This window comes from Anser cygnoides, chromosome 3, assembly GCF_040182565.1.
Source record: "Anser cygnoides isolate HZ-2024a breed goose chromosome 3, Taihu_goose_T2T_genome, whole genome shotgun sequence".
Classification (NCBI taxonomy): Eukaryota; Metazoa; Chordata; class Aves; order Anseriformes; family Anatidae; genus Anser; species Anser cygnoides.
In genome coordinates this window covers 25,576,834-25,596,432 of record NC_089875.1, presented here as the reverse complement: position 1 = coordinate 25,596,432, position 19,599 = coordinate 25,576,834, and the positions used below count along the sequence as shown (strand labels likewise).

The window sequence follows — 19,599 nt, the reverse complement described above, 5'->3', positions numbered from 1 at the left end:
AGCTTTGGGCCCCTCACTACAAGAAGGACATCGAGGCCCTGGAGCGTGCCCAGAGAAGGGCTACGAAGCTGGTGAGGGGTCTGGAGCACAAGTCCTGTGAGGGGCGGCTGAGGGAGCTGGGGTTGTTTGGTCTGGAGAAGAGGAGGCTCAGGGGAGACCCCATTGCTCTCCTACAGCTGCCTGAAAGGAAGGTGTGGGGAGCTGGGGGTCGGCCTCTTCTCACAGATAACTAGTGACAGGACTAGAGGGAATGGCCTCAAGTTGCACCAGGGGAGGTTCAGGTTGGAAATGAGGAGACATTTCTTCTCAGAAAGAGCAGTCAGGCGTTGGGACAGGTTGCCCAGGGAGGTGGTGGAGTCACCGTCCCTGGGGGTGTTCAAGGAGAGGTTGGACGTGGTGCTTAGGGACATGGTTTAGTGGGTGATGCTGGTGGTAGGGGGGTGGTTGGACCAGGTGATCTTGGAGGTCTTTTCCAACCTTAATGTTTCTGCGATTCTGTGATTCAATCCCCGGCTCTGCTGGGAGCTACCGAAGCTGCTGACCTGTGCTGCACTTAGCGTAGGTAGCCAGGAAGGCATGCACCATCTCCCATGTGAAGGTCCCAACTGTTCTTTGGTCCTGATTTGTATCAGAAAGCACCAGCCTACAATAGGGAGCTCTAGATTAAGTGGCAGGCACAGAATTCCAAAATAAGGACAAGCTATAGGGAAATTGGACAAATGGAAATTTAAGAGCGAGTGCAAAATACCCGTGACACAAGGGGAAAACAACTGATTCACCTGATACCCTAATTGCACTATAAACAGGACCTTGTCATGGTTTAGCCCATTTCATTTTTATAATAATATGTAGGTATATATATATATATATATGCTTTTTGCATCCCAGGAACAAAAAGCGGATTTGTGTACGTTTTTTCTGGGAATCATCAGGATTGTATTTTTAGTGAATGTGCTTTTCCTACCAACTGTGGTTCATACCAGCATGTTTCTGCCTTTTCCTGTCTTTTCTCTCTATAAGAAGACTTTTTTTTTAACCTCTAAGCTTTGTGCTGCATGCAAATTTGGAGGCAGCTTGTTGCACTATGCCTTTAGCTTTCCAAGCAGAAACTGCACATCAGTGAAATCATTTTAAAACCATATCTTGAGGGCAAAGATGTATGCTTGAAGACAGATTTCAAAGATTATATTTTGGAAAAGATCCTTGCTGGTTTAGCATACGTACACTGTTAGTCACTGATTTCTAGTTAACATGCTGGGAAAAGATACATTTGATTGTGAAGGATTACATGTGTAATCTGCTCAAATGTATCAAAAACTAAAACTTCTGTACTTAACAAAAGCATTAAAGTTGCATACAGATACAGAACTGTGAATCAAAATGCAAACTTTCAGATGAACTGAGTTAGAGATGTTTTTGTAAAGAAAATGGCTATCAAATTGCCTGCAGTGAGTAACATGATTATGAAATGGAAGTGAAATAATCTCCCCTTTAACTAGAATCATAGAATCGTAGAATATCCCGAGTTGGAAGGGACCCATAAGGATCATCAAGTCCAACTCCTGGCACCGCACAGGTCTGCCCAAAAGTTTAGACCATGTGACTAAGTGCACTTCTTAAATTCAGACAGGCTTGGTGCAGTGACTACTTCACTGGGGAGCCTGTTCCAGTGTGCAACCACCCGTTTGGTGAAGAACCTCTTCCTGACGTCCAGCCTAAACTTCCCCTGCCTCAGCTTAACACCGTTCCCGCGGGTCCTGTCACTGGTGGTAGCGGAGAATAGGTCACCTGCCTCTCCACTCCCCCTCGCGAGGAAGTTGTAGACTGCGATGAGGTCCCCCCTCAGCCTCCTCTTCTCCAGGCTGAACAGGCCAAGTGACCTCAGCTGCTCCTCATATGTCTTCCCCTCTAGGCCCTTCACCATCTTCATCGCCCTCCTCTGGACGCTCTTGTTTCCCCTTCTATGCTGGAAACTAGGCAAGATTCTAAAGATGCTCTGTTCAAAGACCACCATTATTACTTTGGTAAACTAGATTTTATCAGTTACATCTCCAAAAATTAAAATAGCGTATTATGTTACTGACGTTTGAGCAGTTTACAGAATTTAGGTGGAAAATAATTTCTTACTCATTTTGGTTTGGATGTCCTTTTGTCTTTTTAGAATTTAATTAAAACTTTTCTTTGTGGGGAAAATTTTGCTACTTAGAGAACTTCAGAAAGCATTTGTGAAGCTACTTTTTCTGTAACTGGGCATCCAGAAGTGCAAGTGGTACTAGGTAAATCCTGTGTTTTGCAGTGAATTTCAGCATTGAGCAAGCTGAGTAAAGCTGATCATAAATTATGTTGCAATATCAAGTAAGTTCACTTTATAGAAGAATGGTATTCATGCTTATGTGGCAGACTTAATTCTGAGTTACTTGTGAGGGGCATCCTGGCATGTCTGATAGGTGGTTTTGAAGGGATCATTATGAAATAATTAATACTTGACTACTTTTTTTTTTTTGATTTATTAAAGTTGCTTATTTGATGTTTGATTTTTTTTTTTCTATCTGACAGTGGAAAGATTAACTACATCTATGAGATCTTTTGCCATTGCTGTCTCATTTTATTTTCAGGTCACTTTCTTGTAGACTCAAATGCAGTATTTATTTAAGTATGAATAAGCAGAACAGTTGAAAGTGTCTGTTGGTAGTGTCTTGGCAAAACCAGCCTCCAGAATCCTAGTTTTTCAGTCTTTTTGCCTTGGAATGTCTCTGTTCATTAACTTAGGTGCCTAAAAATGTATGTACCCAATGCCCGTAGCCTTACAGATCTCTAGTAACGTGACTAGTTCTCCCATTTATAGTTTGAGATTGTTCAGCATTGTTGGTTTTGCTTTTGGAAATAATCAATTATATTGTCCTGAGGTATCTTTAAGATGTAGACACACAGTCTGACACTACTGTATATTCTTGTTACTCTGTTGTTTGTAGCGTAGTTGTACTTTAAATTACTACTTAAACAGTGGAAAATTGAGAGTCTTGTGTAGTCAGGTGAAGTCTATCAGTAGAGTATCAACCTGAGGAATAACAAGGCCTGTTTGTCTGCACTGATTTTTACCAAGTGAGGCTCTGATCTTTTTTCTACCTTTTTCATTTATTGCAATAAATTGGGTCTGTGCGTGTTAATTTTTAATACTTACAGAAGATTTTGCGGAGATATTTTAATTGTGATAGCCATTATGAAATAATGGACTGTTGTAAATCTTATTAAAAGGAAGTTCATTATGTTGTGAAAAGATGGCACATAAGTCTACAGCCAACTGTCGCTTTCTCCTTTCCTCTCTGAACCCACTCTGTCTCAGCTTTGTCCATCCCAACCTACTACAGCTCTGAACTTCTCAGGTTAGGTGGACCATTCCGTCTCCACGGCCATTCTAGGCCAAGTCCTTCAACTTTCAGTTCCGTGTCAAAAGTGGTGATATTCTCATGCTCCACATCCCTGCCCTCAAGAAGTTATTCTGTCCCTTCAGAAACTTCAGTCACAGAAACAGTAGAAGATTTGGTCATTGCCAGCAGAGGTAGCCAGCAGTACCTGAAAAGATGAGCTTGTCTGAAGATGTTTAAGATAGCTGTTAATTCATTATGCAACACTTCCCTGGAGCTGTACAAGCTCTCTTCTCCCCATCCCAGCACAAACATACTGAAGTGTTTGGTCCTGGGAACAGAAGGCTTTCAGGGTTATGAATATGGACGGACTGTGGACGGCTCTGATACACAAGACTTCTCCTGTACAGCACAGAATATTTTAGTGAAGAGTAGGAGCCAAATTACAGCATGCCTCTAAGCAGGAGGAATACAGAAATATAAGAGGATGCACTTTGTGCAGTGTAACTAGCTACACAGTAATATAACAATAATATGAGATGGGGAATGCTTTTAAGAAATGAATGTAAAATAAAGGTTTAATGATGACCATGTTCATGTCCCTGGCAGAATGCCTTTTCCATCCTGAGACAGTTTTTACAAGAGAAATTCATTGCCCTCCTCTCCACCCTGCTGATTCGGTGGAATTTCTCTCCATGTTAACGTCTATAATTTCTACAGTTCGTTATCTCTCTTCTGTTATCAGGATGCCACTAAGAACAGTATCTGATGATTTCTCTTGCTGCTTCAGGTAGAAGGCAGCACACTGCAAGCAATAGTATTAAAATAAAATCACATTGAACTCAGATGACCGATTTGTCTTTTTGCAACAGGCTGCTCAACAGCTTAATATTTGCTAAAATGTTTTCAGATTGTGTATGGGATGTAAGCCTGTTTCAGAGCAAGTTCAGCACTGAAAATAAGACTCATTTTCCAGTTGTGCCATTATGCACACTGTTAATCTGGGATTATATTGATAGTCCCATCAAAATGGAACATACTTCAGACATGAGGAAAATTTCAGAAATCAGCAGATGTTTAGCATTCCTGTAGTGTCAAGGATTTGCTAGTACGTGGTTGGGGAGCTCGTTCCTCCTGAGCTGGCAGAGCAATGGAGGAAGCACAGAAAAGGAAAAGAAATGCTGACATTAACTGCCTGCAGATGTTGTGAGTCCCCAGGTTTTCAGGCATGGTTCTTGTCCTTCAGGGTGATTTAACTTGTACAAAAGTCCTCAGAACTGCCTTCCTCACCAGAGCTGTGAGAACGTGCTTGCAAGGCCCACATCTCAATATGTTTTGTGTATCTGACGGAGAAATAAGGGAGCTCTGATTATTCTGTCATGGAGAGAATTCAAAGCAATTCCTTGCCGTCTAGTGCAGCACAGAGGAGACCAAAGGAAAGGATCTACCTTTCCCTTGTAGTATGTATGTGTTGCAGAGTAAACAAGCAGACGCAGTGGTCATAAGGACGCTGTAAACTTTTTTTCAGTAATTCATATTCATGCTGTCTTTATGTTATGCTGCTCTGAATGTTACTGCTTTCTTGAAGAAATCCTCAAACAATGGATTGGTGAGCTTTTTAACATGAATCTAAATCTTTCCATGTGGTGAACATAGTAAATGCCATGTCATTAGATACAGGAAACTGCATACGTAGCTTTTGTCATTCATAAAACAGAAGCAAAAATTTTATATTTATTTTGGATAATAATTATTTTGAAATACAATATATAATACCCAACAAAGTAGTGTTCTTTAATTAAAATATGGTTAATCTTTTTTCTTACAGAAGTTTTGATGTTGGGCTCCATCGCTTTCTGGTCAGGTAAGCTCATGTTTATTTTGAATTGCAATTCCATATCAAAAAGCATTTCTGTTATTAGTGTAGAAAGCCGTCTGAACTTGATATTGCTTGATACTTTCTGTGGCAAGATCGCCTTTTATATTTCATAAACTTTTACTATTTGGCTTGGATGTTTACCCAATGTAAAACTCTTAAGGAACCTCTTTAGGAGTCATTTAGGAAATCCTTTATTCAGGAAATTTCAGCAGAGGTGTTCCAGTCATTCTGAGGAAGTATATTTTTCCTTCATCTTGTTATTTTTTTGGAACTGGAGAAAAGCAAACATTTTTCTAAGTATTTTTTCCACCGCAAACTCAAGCACCTTCATACTTTTTGATAAGGCCTTGGATTTTATAGACAATTGTGACTCCGTGGAGGAGAGTTTTGTTTCCCTCAATAGAAAACTTGATAGATTGGATGCATGGGCTGGACTATACTCTGAAGATGAATAAGCAGTAATTGTTGTGTGTTTTGTTCACTGACATTGGGAGGAATATCATGATTAAAGCAGGGCATTTCAAGAAGAAAAGGGAGGTTAATGCATTTGAATGCTACACTGAGGAACTGTTTTTGCTGTTTGGAGTTCTTTTGTGTGAGCAAAGTCTCAGGTGTTCACTAAAAATGTGTTTGCATTCATTCTCAATAACATACGTATCCCTACCTACTTATATTTACAAAGAAATGCAATATGTATTGTAAAAGATGGAATAGTTTGCTATCATCTTAAGGCCCTCGGAGAACTCTTTGTCAGTTATTTCATCCCACTAAAATGTTGCCCCTCACACAACTGAGCAATATCCATCTGTGAAGGCTTTTACCTTGGAAGAACTAACCCACTGTATGTCTAACACTGTAAGACATACAGTGAAACAAAGCATGCTGTGAGTCCCTCCGTAAAGACCAGGTGAACTTAGGCTTCCCTTGATCTCGCCTTGCTACTGAGCTCGTTCTGTTAGGCTCCTGTGTTGTATTTCCTGGATAAATGCTCTCTGTAAAGCCTTCACAGGTATGAGACCTTGCAGTGTCAAGGCAGGGATTTGCCGCACTGGTCCACAGACTCCTGGAGCTCTTAAGGAGGGTGGTCACTCCTGGTTGTTTTTCACCCTTCTGGTCACACACTCAAAGTGTGTTTGTTTTTTTTTTTAATGTTTTCAGTACCCTGCTAATTGCCCTTGACTTTAGCTTATACAAGGAGCATACAGCTCCAGACAGAATAACAAGTGCCTACAAGCTTTTCTCTGCCTTAGGTTCAGCATTACTCCTGAGCGTTCTTTCCACTGAGTCTTCTAATGGCATCTAAGATATCCCTTTCAGATTCAGCTTCTCCTTTAGATTATCAGCTCCATGACAAAATCTGGGAAAAAATAGTAATTCTGTATCTGTACAAGGTCTGGGTACCATTCAAACAGTAATACAAAGGGCATGCCTTGATGGGAAGAATGCTGGGTAGTCTCCTATTGAACACCATGCTTTTGTGGTTTAAATGAAATACAAAAAAAATAAAAAATAAAAATCACATAACCTTTGAGCTGTAGATTTTGTTAAGTTATTTTACATATTTCTTCACTTATAACACAGAAGCATTTCATACAGCTTTCTTCACTGAAGCTGTAGTGTCAGTATCACTGAAGAAGTCTACATTTCAGTATGTAGATACAGCTTTTACTACTCAATGTATTTAAGTTCTGGTATTCATTCTATAAAAAGAGTCACATCTATATTTTGATCAGATTTTTTTTAAGTCGTATAAGAAACGTTCAGAAGTATGCTGCTGTTGTACAGGGAATACACTGAACAGCAAGGTCTCCTGGGAAAGCAGGTAACTTCTTAACCAAGAATGGAATCATAGTAAGCATCAATGTACTAACTTTGAGCCACTGGTAATGCTCCTGCCACAGAATATTAGATGATAATACTTACATACTGTGTTATTTTATATCCTCTGGAGATGAAGTATTGGAGTTATATGCTCATATAATCTCTGGACAGCAAGTATTGAATTTGATTGAGTTGAATGTCGTCTTTTTGACTAATACGTCCTTTTTTCAAAGCCCACTGTAGGTCCAGTGCAGTGTGTTACTCTCACTTAGAGGCAGCTTTAGTAATACTTCATTCTCAGACTGCTACCTCCCCCTGTTATTAACCTGGGAAGTCCTCAGACACTTTCCTCAGTAACTGTACTGCTAAGGAGGAAATACTGTTTCCTTCTGTTATAGCAGTATGAATTTTGCTTGGTTTTCCTTTATTAGAAAAGAAAAGGAAGCCATTGTTTAGTAGATGACTTTTGGAATAGGGAACAGAAGACTTGGTATTACTTTCATCTCTGCCATTGTGCCATGTGACCTTTAGACAGTTATTGCCTTCATTATTTTTGTCTATTTAACTGGTCTCTGCTCTCAAGATCTTGCAGATTTTCTCTTGCGTTCATATAGTAGCTGTCATGAGAAGTCCTTTTCACAGTTTGGGCTGCTGTGTGTGAAATAATAACAAAAAGCAGAATTGCAGAAGTGTTGAAAATCTATGAATTGTGTACTGTTTGAAACAGGGATCCTGAAAATTCACGGGGGAAAGATCAACAATTTCATGATGAAAACATTCATGATGAAAACTGTTTTTATACTACCCATTAAATTGTACTACCATACTCGAAGATCATTTGCATACTCTTTTCTCACAGTGATATAAAAAAAAAAAAGTAATTGTTGCCTCTTCTTTTAGGTTCAGCAGAATTATTAATCAGTGTTATACAATCACTGTACAGACAATATTTTTTTCATCATCAGTATAGGGAAAAAAAAAAAGCAAAGCCCTATGTTTTGTAAATCTAGGCATTCTTGTTATGGAGCAATGGGTGATTTATCAGAGTTTGAAATGCACAGAAGTAGCCTTTGGAGTAGCAGTTTAAAGGGGAAAGAACAAGAAAGGCTGCATGGTTCTGTTACCTCACTGAAGCCATTTCATCCAGTGCTGAGACTAGGGCATTAGATGAAATAAAATCTTGAATGTATGAGAATATTTACTGTCTTAATGCCAAACAGTCCTTCCTTTAGGGCAAGGCTGATGAGGGCAGTGGAGAAGAATGACAGTTCCTGGAGGCATGATCCTTTTGAAAAATCTCCCCACTTTCAGCACTGCTGAGACTTTGAAAAAATGTGAATCATTCATTGTAATACAGATGTGTCTTTGAAAAGAGCTGCAGGACCACATACCTATAACATCACCCAGAGGTGCCCATCTGTTAGTAGTGCTCACAGCTGCCCCTGTGCTTTGCAATAACTTTAGCTTTTTGAGAGTTGCAGGTTATATAGGTTTTGCTTATTTCTGGCCGCAAATGTTTTGCAAATTCACAACTTCAAAACGCATCCCCTAGTTTTCTCAGATGAAACAAGGCATAGTTTGGGTTCTAGGATCAAATGTTAATCAATTTTTGCCACATCTATAGATTTTAGTTTCAACTAGGACACCTGCATGCAAGGGTAGTGTGGTTCCATGGAGAGTCACTGAAATCCTCAACAATATTCAAGCTATCCCAAGCTTAAGACAGCTGTGTCCCTACTGTTCAGAGAGAGAGAAAAAAAAAAAAAAGGCAGTTCTTGCTGTCAGTATTTTGTCTGTTTAAAAATAAAATAATAATAATTAAATAAAAATCTTAACTTTCCCCTTCTAACACAACCAGGTCTTGGAAAGTCAACATCTGATTGCAACAGTCCCTTTTGCTTTGTATTGCATCCCTTCCCTAGTTCCATTCCATGGTGATTCTGGGCTCCATCATCTAGATGCAGACGTTCTGCTGGGGTGTGACATGGGGTGCAGCCTAAAAGATTGCCCTTTTCTGAGAGCCAAATACAAATGCTGATGCTATACAGTCTCTGGTGCTGCTTTGAACGTGTTTGCCTATAAAATGCTATTGATGTTCTAATATACTGTAGCTGGGCTAGACAGCGCAGTATTAAAGAGATTCCACTTGTCTTGAAACAGGATCAATAGAGGCATGTGGATAACTACCTCTGACTTTGAAGTCATTAGGTGTAAAGTCCCACAAAGATACATTCTTCCTCTGCTTTTCTGTTTCAGTGCATCTGCTTCGTCAAAAATGTTTGGCTTCTCAGTTCACTCTGTCCTGGTCATGTAGCCATACTTACCGTGTGAATGACAGTGTATGCTCAAACTGTCTTCTGGAGCAAACCAAACTATGTATTTGAGAACAAAATCTTGAGTTTGGCTCTGTGGGTTGTTCACTCCACAGACCCTTACCAATAGGTGGTACGGATAAGATCACAACAACTTTGTCTTCTTGATCCCTATCCACTCCCATAATATTGCCTCAGTAGCTTTCACCATCAGCACTTCCCTTCTGTCTTTTCAGGCCATGCTTTTAGTCAGCATGTAGCCTTAGTCTTTTGCCTTAAAAATGGCCACAGAACAGCCCTCACCTTCACTCAGACACCTTGAGGAAAAACTAACAGATTATAATGCCCCTTGAGAGTACAGTGTGGTGCCCTAAAAGGCAATTTCTGCATCGGCTGGATTTGGCCAATCTGGTTTAGGAGAAGGCTAATCCTAACCAGTTTTGCTGAATCTATTTGTGCCACTTTGCCTGTGAGTCCTGGGGTGCTGGAGCAGATGCCTTTGGCTTTGTATATGTAGCCTGTGTGTCTGTACAGGCCCTCTGAATAAGCAGTACTCTTTTTTTTTTGTGTGTGTGTGTTGCCCAGCGTATGTCCCTGTATGTCCCTGTCTTGTTCTTCTCGCTTGGACCAGTACTGGCACAAAGGTCCTCTAGTGATTAAGCAGCACCATATGTGAATGAAAGAAAACAAAATCTTTAGTCACCAAAGCAGCACAAAACCTAATGTTCATGGGAAAATCTGCCAAAGATGCAAGTGGCATGCTGCATTACTCTGCCTTCATCTACTGATAGTTTCCTGAGAAACAATGCAGTGATGCTGGTACGTAGTTTGTCATATGCAGGTGGGATTACTGTGCCTAAGATAAATGCAACTGCAGTGCTGTCATTCTCCTCTGTGTCCTTTCTGCCTTTAAACCAAGCGAGGGCTAGTAGGGCATGAGGTTATCACAACTGTTCACCAGTTTTGTCTGCCTTGAATCACTGTGCTCTTCTGGAGAAGTGCAGATAAAGCCAGTGGAAGTTGCATAAGCAACATTTTTGGTCAAGGGTGTCTGGCTGTGAAACAAGATTCTAGAGGAGATCAGACTAACACACAAACTGCTGTTTCCAAGTTTTCCACAGGAAAAACATCCTTTTGGACAAGAAGCCCCTTTGTAACAATATGTCCTTAGCCAGGGAGCTAAGAAGAATGAAAGGGGATTCTTGTTGTCATTCGTGCAGCCTGTGATGTAGATACGATGTATTGGAGAAAGCCCTTGAAGAGACTTGCTTGAAATTGTGAAGTTAAGTTAGCACATTCAAAAATCAGCAAGATAGTCTTGTTGATAATAAAAGCAATTTATCTAGTAATGAGTAATGCAATTGAAGGGCTTTGTGTCTAATTTAGAAATAGTTTTAATGCTTAAGTGTTTATTACTGTGAACAGGTAGTGATATTAGCTTCAGAGTTTTTTCTTGTTTAAATTTACGTTCGATATGTGACCTTAGGGTTTCTGCAAAACTCATTTGAAAGTTCTAAAACACAAAAGAGAACAGCAATCAATTTATCCTCAGAGACCCCTGCATGGAGGAACTGAAAGCTGTAGTTCTTTTGTAAAATACTGCAGTTACATCAAGCCACATTGCAGAATCCTGTGAGCTCTGCTTTCATACATGCTGGAGGTTTTGCAGTTCAGAAGGTCCAGTTGTGTTGCTGGTGAAATTGGTGATAATGCTGAAGTGACATAAAAATAAAAAGAATAATAATAGAAAAGAGCAGTGCTTGGAAGCTTCTAAAAAGTGCTCAACAACAAGCTCTAGCCTTACTGCCCTTAAAATCCAGAGCTAAACTCCTGTGGGTTGCAGTGGGAGGCTCTTTGGAGGTTCTGCTGTGTGCGTACTAGACCTAAGTATGAACTGTAGAAACAACTACAATGTATAAAATCAGCTGAGGCACTTTGCTTAGAGTGGGACAGTGTCCAAAAACCTTAAGGTTGCCCAAAAAAACGACAACAAAAAAAAAAATTGATCAGAGAATAATGAAAAATGACGTCAAATTGCTTCAGAACAACTGCAGTCTCTCAAACGCCTTCTCAGAATTAAGTCTTTTCTTAAAATAGAGAAAACAATCTGTTGTTACATAATAAATTAGCATTGAGCATGTTGCAGAAATAAGGCTGGGTTTTGTATAAACAAAACGGAATCTTTATGTAAATGTTATGTAAATGTGACATTTAACTTAAACTGTTAGAGTGGGGAAGTCGGGATTAACAAGGTACAGATCTCGTCGTGTTTATGTGTTGCAACTGTGAATTAAAACAGTTTGTTATTTTTGTTGCAGGGCATTTCAGTTCCTATCTATAAGCAAGAAATGCGCAGTTTGTGGAACGTGAAGTATTGTAGGATTCAGTTCAGGCCACTTTTAAATAGTTTCACCGAGTAGCTTCACGGAGCTAGATCAAAGGATGCTTGTCAGTGTGAGAGGCGAAAGCATGTGCCGGTAAAGTCACGTCACAGAAACATTTTTGTCCCCGTTTTTGACTGAAAACCGCGGATTTGGCTGGAGTTTATGTGCGTTTTCGTCTCTCCGGACCTCTCGGCCGGGCGTGCGGCCTGGCGCCGCCAGAGGGCGGCCGGGGCCTGGCGTGGGGCTGCCGGCCGCAGCCGCCTGGTCACGGCCGGCGGGGAGCGGGGCGAGGCCGCTGTGGTGCTGTGCCGGCCCGCACAGCCGAGCTGCAGCTGGTCTGTAGTGCTTCCCGGGGGCTTCAGCTGTATTGTTGTGGCTTGGGAGGGCAGGCTCACTTCAGGAAATGCGCAGCAGGGAAGGTGCGGCCTGTTTTGTGACCTCCTCCGCTTTGTGCACCTGCCTTCCCTCCCTGAGCGTACCAATTCCGACAGCAGCTAGTTTGTGTAACGTACAGGACTCCAGCAACAGCTGCTCAGAACAACATACGTGCACTAAAACAGTGAAATACGCAATGACCACCTTCAGCCCTGTTGGGCAGCAAAGCTTGCATGTGTTTCTCTTGCACGTGGAGTGCTGTGGGGACAGATGTACTCCGCACTCTGCTGGAGATCACGGCTCTGCAGCTGGTCCTTGTGCTCGGGGTCACAGGGCTCACCTGGGTGCACAGTTACACAGTCACCTGTTAAGGCGATTTTTTAAGGCATAATGATCAGGTGTGGCCTTGCAGATGTGTGTTGTTGAGTCCACTGGTGATGCAGAATGACAGAACAACAACCCTTTATCTTTAATCTGAATTCCTAATTTTTGTTAGATCCTCATATCTGGATAGTACGTTGTCAGCTGTATTGCTGAAGTAGATACTATTACTGCTTGCTCATTGTATGGTACTGCAGTAGTATGCAGCAGTGTTGATCAGATCAATACCCCAGTAACAGAGTGAGTGTTAATACGCAGTCCCCTTTTAGTCCTTGCCCCTGGCTGTGTATGTACCCCTGGTGCTTGGTGTCTGTCCAGTACGACCAGCATGTACACCTGGTTCTGGGTTCTCAGATTTTCCAGCAGAGGTACCAGAGCGAAGGAAGTCTGTGCACTTAAACATCTATGGTAAGGAGAGATGCAAAGAGTGGGCATGAGAAACAAAAAGGATGAAGGCAGGAGGCTTAATTATTCATACCTACTTCCCTACAGATCTGATGGATTTAGGGTTTCAGCATGGAGGTAAAAAATATTTTGAGACACCTGAGTGGCATCATTAGATCCTGATGTCTGTGTTTCTGTCTGCAGTAGTATTGATTTCAGCAGTAAACCCTGGGTAGAAGGCTTGACTGCGGTTTTTTACAACACTGATGGCAATGTTAGTGTGTTTAGAGCTGTAAGCAAGATACACAGGAGAAGGTGGAGTAAAAGGCTTAAAAGTGTTGCCTGTGTGGGACAGGGAAATATTCTAGTGAATGCCAAGCAGAATAAGATACTGTGTTGAAAGCCATATTCTCTCTGGATTTATTCCTAAATGGTGTGTGAGTTGCTGCTGAGTGCAGATCATAGTCCCCCAGTGTTTTGGAAGGCTCTGGGACGTGGCTATTTGAGGACACAAATGCTGACCCCAAAAGTTCCGGCTGGCCTTCGTTGCTGTGATGTATGGTAAAATCCTAAAATCCTAGCTTCATTGCGGACTGTGGGAATTCAGGAAGATCAGAGTTTCACCCTGAAGTTCTCTATGCTTTTTCTTTTCATAGCTGAAGTAGGATGATGGTCATCCTTTGTAAAATGCTTTGAGATCTATGGATTAAAAATGCTATATAAGAGCTCAGCGTTGTTATTTATTGTAAGCTCTTTACATAACATCAAGAACAGATGACAAAACAGGACAGGAAGTAACTATTGGATTTGGAATCACAGTCCATCACAGATATAAATTTACGGTAAAAAAAAAAAAAAAATGTTTTTCTTTGCAATCTGTATGTGCTCTTAACTGCTTTTACTTGGTCTGATTATAAATGCAAGTAGAGAACTGCAATAAAAAAAAGTCTTTTTAGAAACTAAGGAAAAATCAATAAATAGTTTATAAACTCAGTTGCCTTCTTTTCACATATATATTGTTTAAGATATGCAGCTTAATGGGGAACACTCCTTCCCAAGCTCCTGAAGAAATTACAGCACGTGGATCAAAATCTCATGCAGATTTCTATCTGTGAGTATTTATTCAGGAATAAATAATAATTGGGTAGAACTCATAATTTTTAAGGAAAGGGTCAAAAGCTGCAAACTTTTTCTTATCTTACTGTCTGAAATAGTAAAGAAACATGCTGTAGGCCTCCTAGTATATCCCAAAATGTAACTGCAGTGCCTCTGTGCAGTCCTGAATGAGCAAAGGTCATAGAAACCAACGGATAATACTTTTTATCAGCTGTAATGCCGTTCGTGTTTGCTTTCTCTTGAAGAAGGTTTAGTGTTTTCTTGCAAGCAACATAACTGGACATTGAAAAGTCTCTGCACTTTTCAGCCAGCCTCTGGTGTTGTTCTATGTGAACAGCAAAATGGAGTTTGCTTGCCTGAGTTGGATGATGTTACTCCAAACTTAAAAAGCATGAAATAAAGCAGAATTCCACCTGGACTGATGTAAAGAATATAAGGATGTATAAGGATAAGTATTGTTCTACTGTTCTTTGTGAGTGCGGATATTATATAATAAATATTATCTTATCTAGCTATAAGGATAATGGTATTGGCCTGTGCTAGTTCTGGTAGATTTAGAGATTACTTTAAAATGTATCTAGTAGTTTGGTACAATGAATTGCTTTTCAAATCTGGATTAGACTATTGCTCTGAAAATATTAAACATAGACATTTATAACCTGCTAGCGGGGCATGGTATTTTAAAATAGTGACCTTAATTTTTTGACCAATGGTTGGGAGCTGACATTGGAATATAAACTTAAGTAGTGTTTCTCTTTGAGTTTTGCCAAACTCAAATACATATTCTTAAAAAGATCTTTTCTGGGTGGATGGAAAAGGTGAGCCAAAACAGCAAGCCATGAGTTGCTCAGGTAACTTTTCTCATTTGAATGCTCTCAGAGTGTAGCACAACTCAGGAGCAAATACTGTTCAATAGTGACCTAGGCAGAGTTGACCACACCATGGAGGAGAGATTAGCCACCCTCTGCAGGCTTCACAGAGTGTCTAAGAAAAATAATAATAAATGTGTTCATGACATTTTTGCAAACGCTCAGCAAAAATGAAAAGCAGAAGTGTGTCTGTAGGATGGTAGACAGGCTGACAGCGTTGTAGCTACAGAACAGTTTCCAGGAGACATTTTGGTTAAGGAGACAGCAGCAAAAATGCTGCTACTTAGAGAAAAAAAGTCTGTCTCAGTCTCTGCATGTTACTTAAATAGACTGTACTGTCCTTCTTATCACCTTAAACTAAAATCAGACTGCTGTTAGTATTGTTGTTATCTACCTTGGCTTTATTTGTGCTTCACTGCTGTGTGATGCATTTAGAAGTTAAGGAGACCATGTTCCTGTTCGTAACTGAACAAAATCTATATCCAAATATGAAGGACTCCAAAATACCTCCAGACTTTCCCTCTCTGGGGACTCTGTACGGAGCTTCTGAGTGTGGGTCTGGAGTTTTCCCTGTGCCAGCGGTATCACACAGCTACTGCATGCCTCTCCCCAGCAATAGGAAAGTTATTTCCAGGAGATCAGAATTAAAATCATCTGATTTGGATGACACTTTTTTGCTGAAAAGAGCTGTTTTATAGAATTAAAGTTTCTTTTAGGATTATGACTCGAGATAAGAGAACTTCTTTTGCCTTAGAAGTAACTGATTAAAACAGCAGCTGCTTAAATGGATGGCAGCTGAGAGCAGCCTTTGGTGGTCGGTAAGTTTTAGCTGACAGCCAAGTGAGAGCTTTTTCAGTGAGACATCTAAAATGTCATCACAGGTCTCACGGCAAGGGATTGTTTTTATTGATGAAATAATGCTAAATGAACTTTAACCAAGGGCTTCCTCGTTGCATGTTCAGAAAGGGTTTGTCCTATATATGTAGTTAACAGCGCCAGCAACTGGTCGATGTTAGTATTTCTGAGAGCTTCATTTGACAGTCAGCTGGTGAAACAGACATGGCATATGGTGGAAGCTTTCTGCAATGTAGATCTTAATAAATATTTAATTTCTTCATGTTTACAGTGTCTTGTACTTTTTAAACTATGAAAACAGCAAAATGGAGATGGTTAACAAAGTAACCATGGAAACCTGCTTTGTCCTCTCTCTCTCTGTATCTGTAGAAGTGGGTTTTGATCATATTTATGATTTTTTTCCCCTCACTGCGATTTGAACTGAACCAACGAAATAGTCCATAAAAATATTTTGAGCTTTAAACTGAAATATAAGTGGTAAGTTATTTACTTACAACTAATGGACCAATATTTGTATAATCAGTTTAAAAAGAGAGTTTGCATTCATACCCTTTATTTCAGGTAACACTGCAAGAATAAAGTAAGTGGTACCAAATAACTGTATGTAACCGTATGTAACCCAAAGCAGGTAGTGACAGGATGAAGTAGATTTCTGCATTTCTGAAAAATGGCATCTTCAAATTTGCATTGGCATTTTTTCATTGTGAGAAGCTGGATAAGGAAAACAAGTTATCAGTCTTTTTTTTTTTTTTAATTATTTTTAACTGATACTTCAAACATATGAGTGCTAACTTGCATAAGATCAAAACATCATTAGAGAAAATGATCATTTCTTTTGGGCAGAGACAAACTGCAGACGGTGCCTCCACTATGAAGAAAAGAAGGTCACGTGAAGTCTCTTGTTTGGTTCTTCAAACTTTGAGAGACATTCCTTTGAGGAACCTGGTAGGTCAGAGCAGAAGTTAGTGACAATTATAAGAGCAGCCATGTGGGGTCAGAGCAGAGCTCACCCTGGCCAAGCAGTTAGATGCTCTTTGCTAGCAGTCAGCAGTGAGCACTTAGCAAGAAGGAGGTGCGGACAGTCAAGTCAAGCCCCGTCACTGAAACACCTTCGGTGATTTGTGTTTTGTGAACGTGTCGAGTCAGTAGTGGCATCTTCATGTGTGATGGTTTGTAGTGTGTACTAACTAGTCTTTGGACTCTGGATTTAGATTGGAATTAGTGCTGTAAAGGCAAAATGCCCTCTGAGGAGGGGGCTATCCATGCCGCCCTTCTTTTTAAACTCTCAGAGTAGAGGAGACACTTTATTGGCACTCATAATCACTTAGCAGTTTTTAAAGGGGTGAGTGTTGTTTACCTTTTGGATTACGTGGCCTGTTGCCTAAATACAAGCAGGTTTCTCAGAGCTGATTATCCGTGATTCTGCAGAACTGAAAGAAAAAAAAAAAAAAGAAAGACTATGTTTTATGTTCAGAAATCATAAGACTTCAGCATTAGAAGTGCTGTAAGAAAGAAACCAGGTATTGAGTATTATTTGCCTTTCTAATTAATTCCTCACAAAATAATAAAAAAATGTGAATAAAGAATAAATATCTTACATAATCTAAAAAAAACTTTAAGAAATGCCAAAGTGTACTAAAGTTTGATGATAATGCTTCAGATTCATATTATAATTGTAGACTTATTTTAATATGATTCCGTGTATGTTGGCATGACAGTAATTAAGCTCAAACTCAGCTGGGAGGGTTAGTGGTCTTTAATTTCTTTGTCAAACAAGCAATCGATTTCAGTAATATAAAACCAAATTTTATTTCCTGGATTAATCTAGCTTCAATGATTAGATGCAATGAGACATCTATTACCTGGAAGCTTTTATTGTCCCTTGACTTCGGTAATTCAGAGTTGGAGTAAAACTTCCTAGTGGTCTGGAGCGTTGTTTTGTTGTTTGTTACAGTCCTGATTGTGCTGCACTCAGTCTGGTGTTAAGAATTTAAGATTCCAGGATTTCCATCGCTTTCCTTGGAAGTTTCTCACCTGCTTTTACGGGCAGCAGTGTTGGTTCTTTGAGACACCTATCTTTGCAAGATTGTCCCTGTCACCTCTGGTTCCTGATCGCAGAACTAAGGTTGATGTTTTAAAGTGCCTGATCAGAGCTTTGCATGAGTTGACAGCAGTGGTTAAGGGACAAAAGTTCAAATGACTCATTTTGATATTTCTTACTCATGGTTTTGTCTCAGTTTTTGGTTTGTGGTACTGCAGGGCGTGCTGCCTAATGCAAGTTTCCAGTTGCCTAAAGGAGTTGTCCTAGCTGGTGGGAATAAAGCCCTGGCTTCAAGCACGGAAATTGTATAGAAGCCATCAGTGTTACACTTCTGTAAAAACAAACAAGCAAACAAACAAACAAAAACGATATCCTTAATAGGAACAAATTGTTGAATGCAATAAACAGGAATTGCTCATGCAGACCAGACTTGTTATTTGTACCCCCCTGCAGATATGATATCAAGCTTTCTCCAGTTTTTTTTTTTTTTTCTTCTCAGTAATTAGTAATGACAATGTTAGCATAGCTATAACTAACTGCAAAGTAGTGATTGAATTGACTGTGGCTGAATTTCTGGCACAATCTGTGAATCCTGTGTAGGAGGAGAAGAGTTGGGGCATGTGCCAACGAAACTGCAGATGTGGAATAATAGCGATATGGAGATTGCTTACAGTAGACATGGTCTGATTTGCTTAATGTTACTAAGTTAAAAGAAATTTCTGTGCTAGGAGACAAATATCTGTATTACAAAGTATTTTGTTGCTTTTTGGACATCTCTTAAGGAACGGAGCTCAGCATGCAGCTCAGAGGCATACTGATCAAAAGCCACTTTCCGAAAGTTACCTTCCAGTACCCTTCATGCCCCTAGTTTCTCATCAGATTATTTTTGTCTAACTTTGATGTTTTGAATGATTTTTCTCCCCCTTCTTATATTAAACTGAGGAAAGATGAAAATGTGATCCACCTCAAGGAAGAAGCAGGGAAACAAACTTTTATGAAGTGCTGTCAAGTGCACGGACCAAATCGACGGGGAAAGCCTGAAAGTATTTTTCTCAAATTTCTTTCACCTTAAGCATGGCTTATAACAAAAGGCTCAGAAAGCAATATTCAGGCAGAAGTGTCTCGCTTCAGCTGATGGCGTCTCTGAAGGGTTCAGAAGTAAATTAGAAAAATAATGACTGCTTTCATTAAGATGTTTCAGCTGTGGAAGGAAACGTGTTGGGATTGCGTGCTTTCCCTGGAGCTGTAGATGCACAAATCCTTTTTAGGATCAGACTGACAAATCATTTAATCACAAAGTCTTTCTCTGACTCTCTTTATGGTGATTATGATCATTTCTTGAAGGCAGCATGCATCTTGACAGGGTGATGATCATTTCAGTGCAGTAGCACAGACCTCCAGAAGCTACGCAGAGTGGTCACAGCATGCTAGCTCCTCCATGTCTCCTACAGAAGTCTCGTAAGAAACATACTGCTATGACTTATTTAGATATTAAATATTTGTATTGGCAGTCCACTTGACGTTTTATGCCAGCTGATAGCAAGAAGAACTTATATATATATTTTTTTTAGTGGAGTAACGTGAATAAACAGTGCATATACGTGTATAAATGAGCTAGGACCCTTTCCACAGGAGTATAATGGTATTTCTTTCTCATTATTAAATGAAAAAGATAAGCTATTAATGTCATGGTGTTAGATCTGTATCTTGTGCTTTATTGTCTGTGTCCCTATAGCTTCACACCTTAAAAATAGGTACAATTTGTTTCAAAGACATTCTCACGTTCATCTGTTGAGATGAACAGACTTCTCAATCTG

General features: G+C 40.0%; 1 protein-coding gene across 4 annotated transcripts in view; it reads left to right on the top strand.

Moving 5' to 3' along the window:
• The window catches only part of HHAT (hedgehog acyltransferase), a 172,385-nt gene that overhangs the window by 40,730 nt on the left and 112,056 nt on the right, over positions 1-19,599 (top strand). For 3 of the 4 annotated variants that reach the window (XM_066993754.1, XM_048057603.2, XM_066993753.1), the window contains one exon: positions 5,194-5,229. The exons of the other annotated variant lie outside the window; for it this stretch is intronic. In XM_066993754.1, the coding sequence (XP_066849855.1) occupies positions 5,194-5,229 (36 nt within the window). The remainder of the gene's footprint in view (positions 1-5,193; positions 5,230-19,599) is intronic. 4 annotated transcript variants of the gene reach the window in all.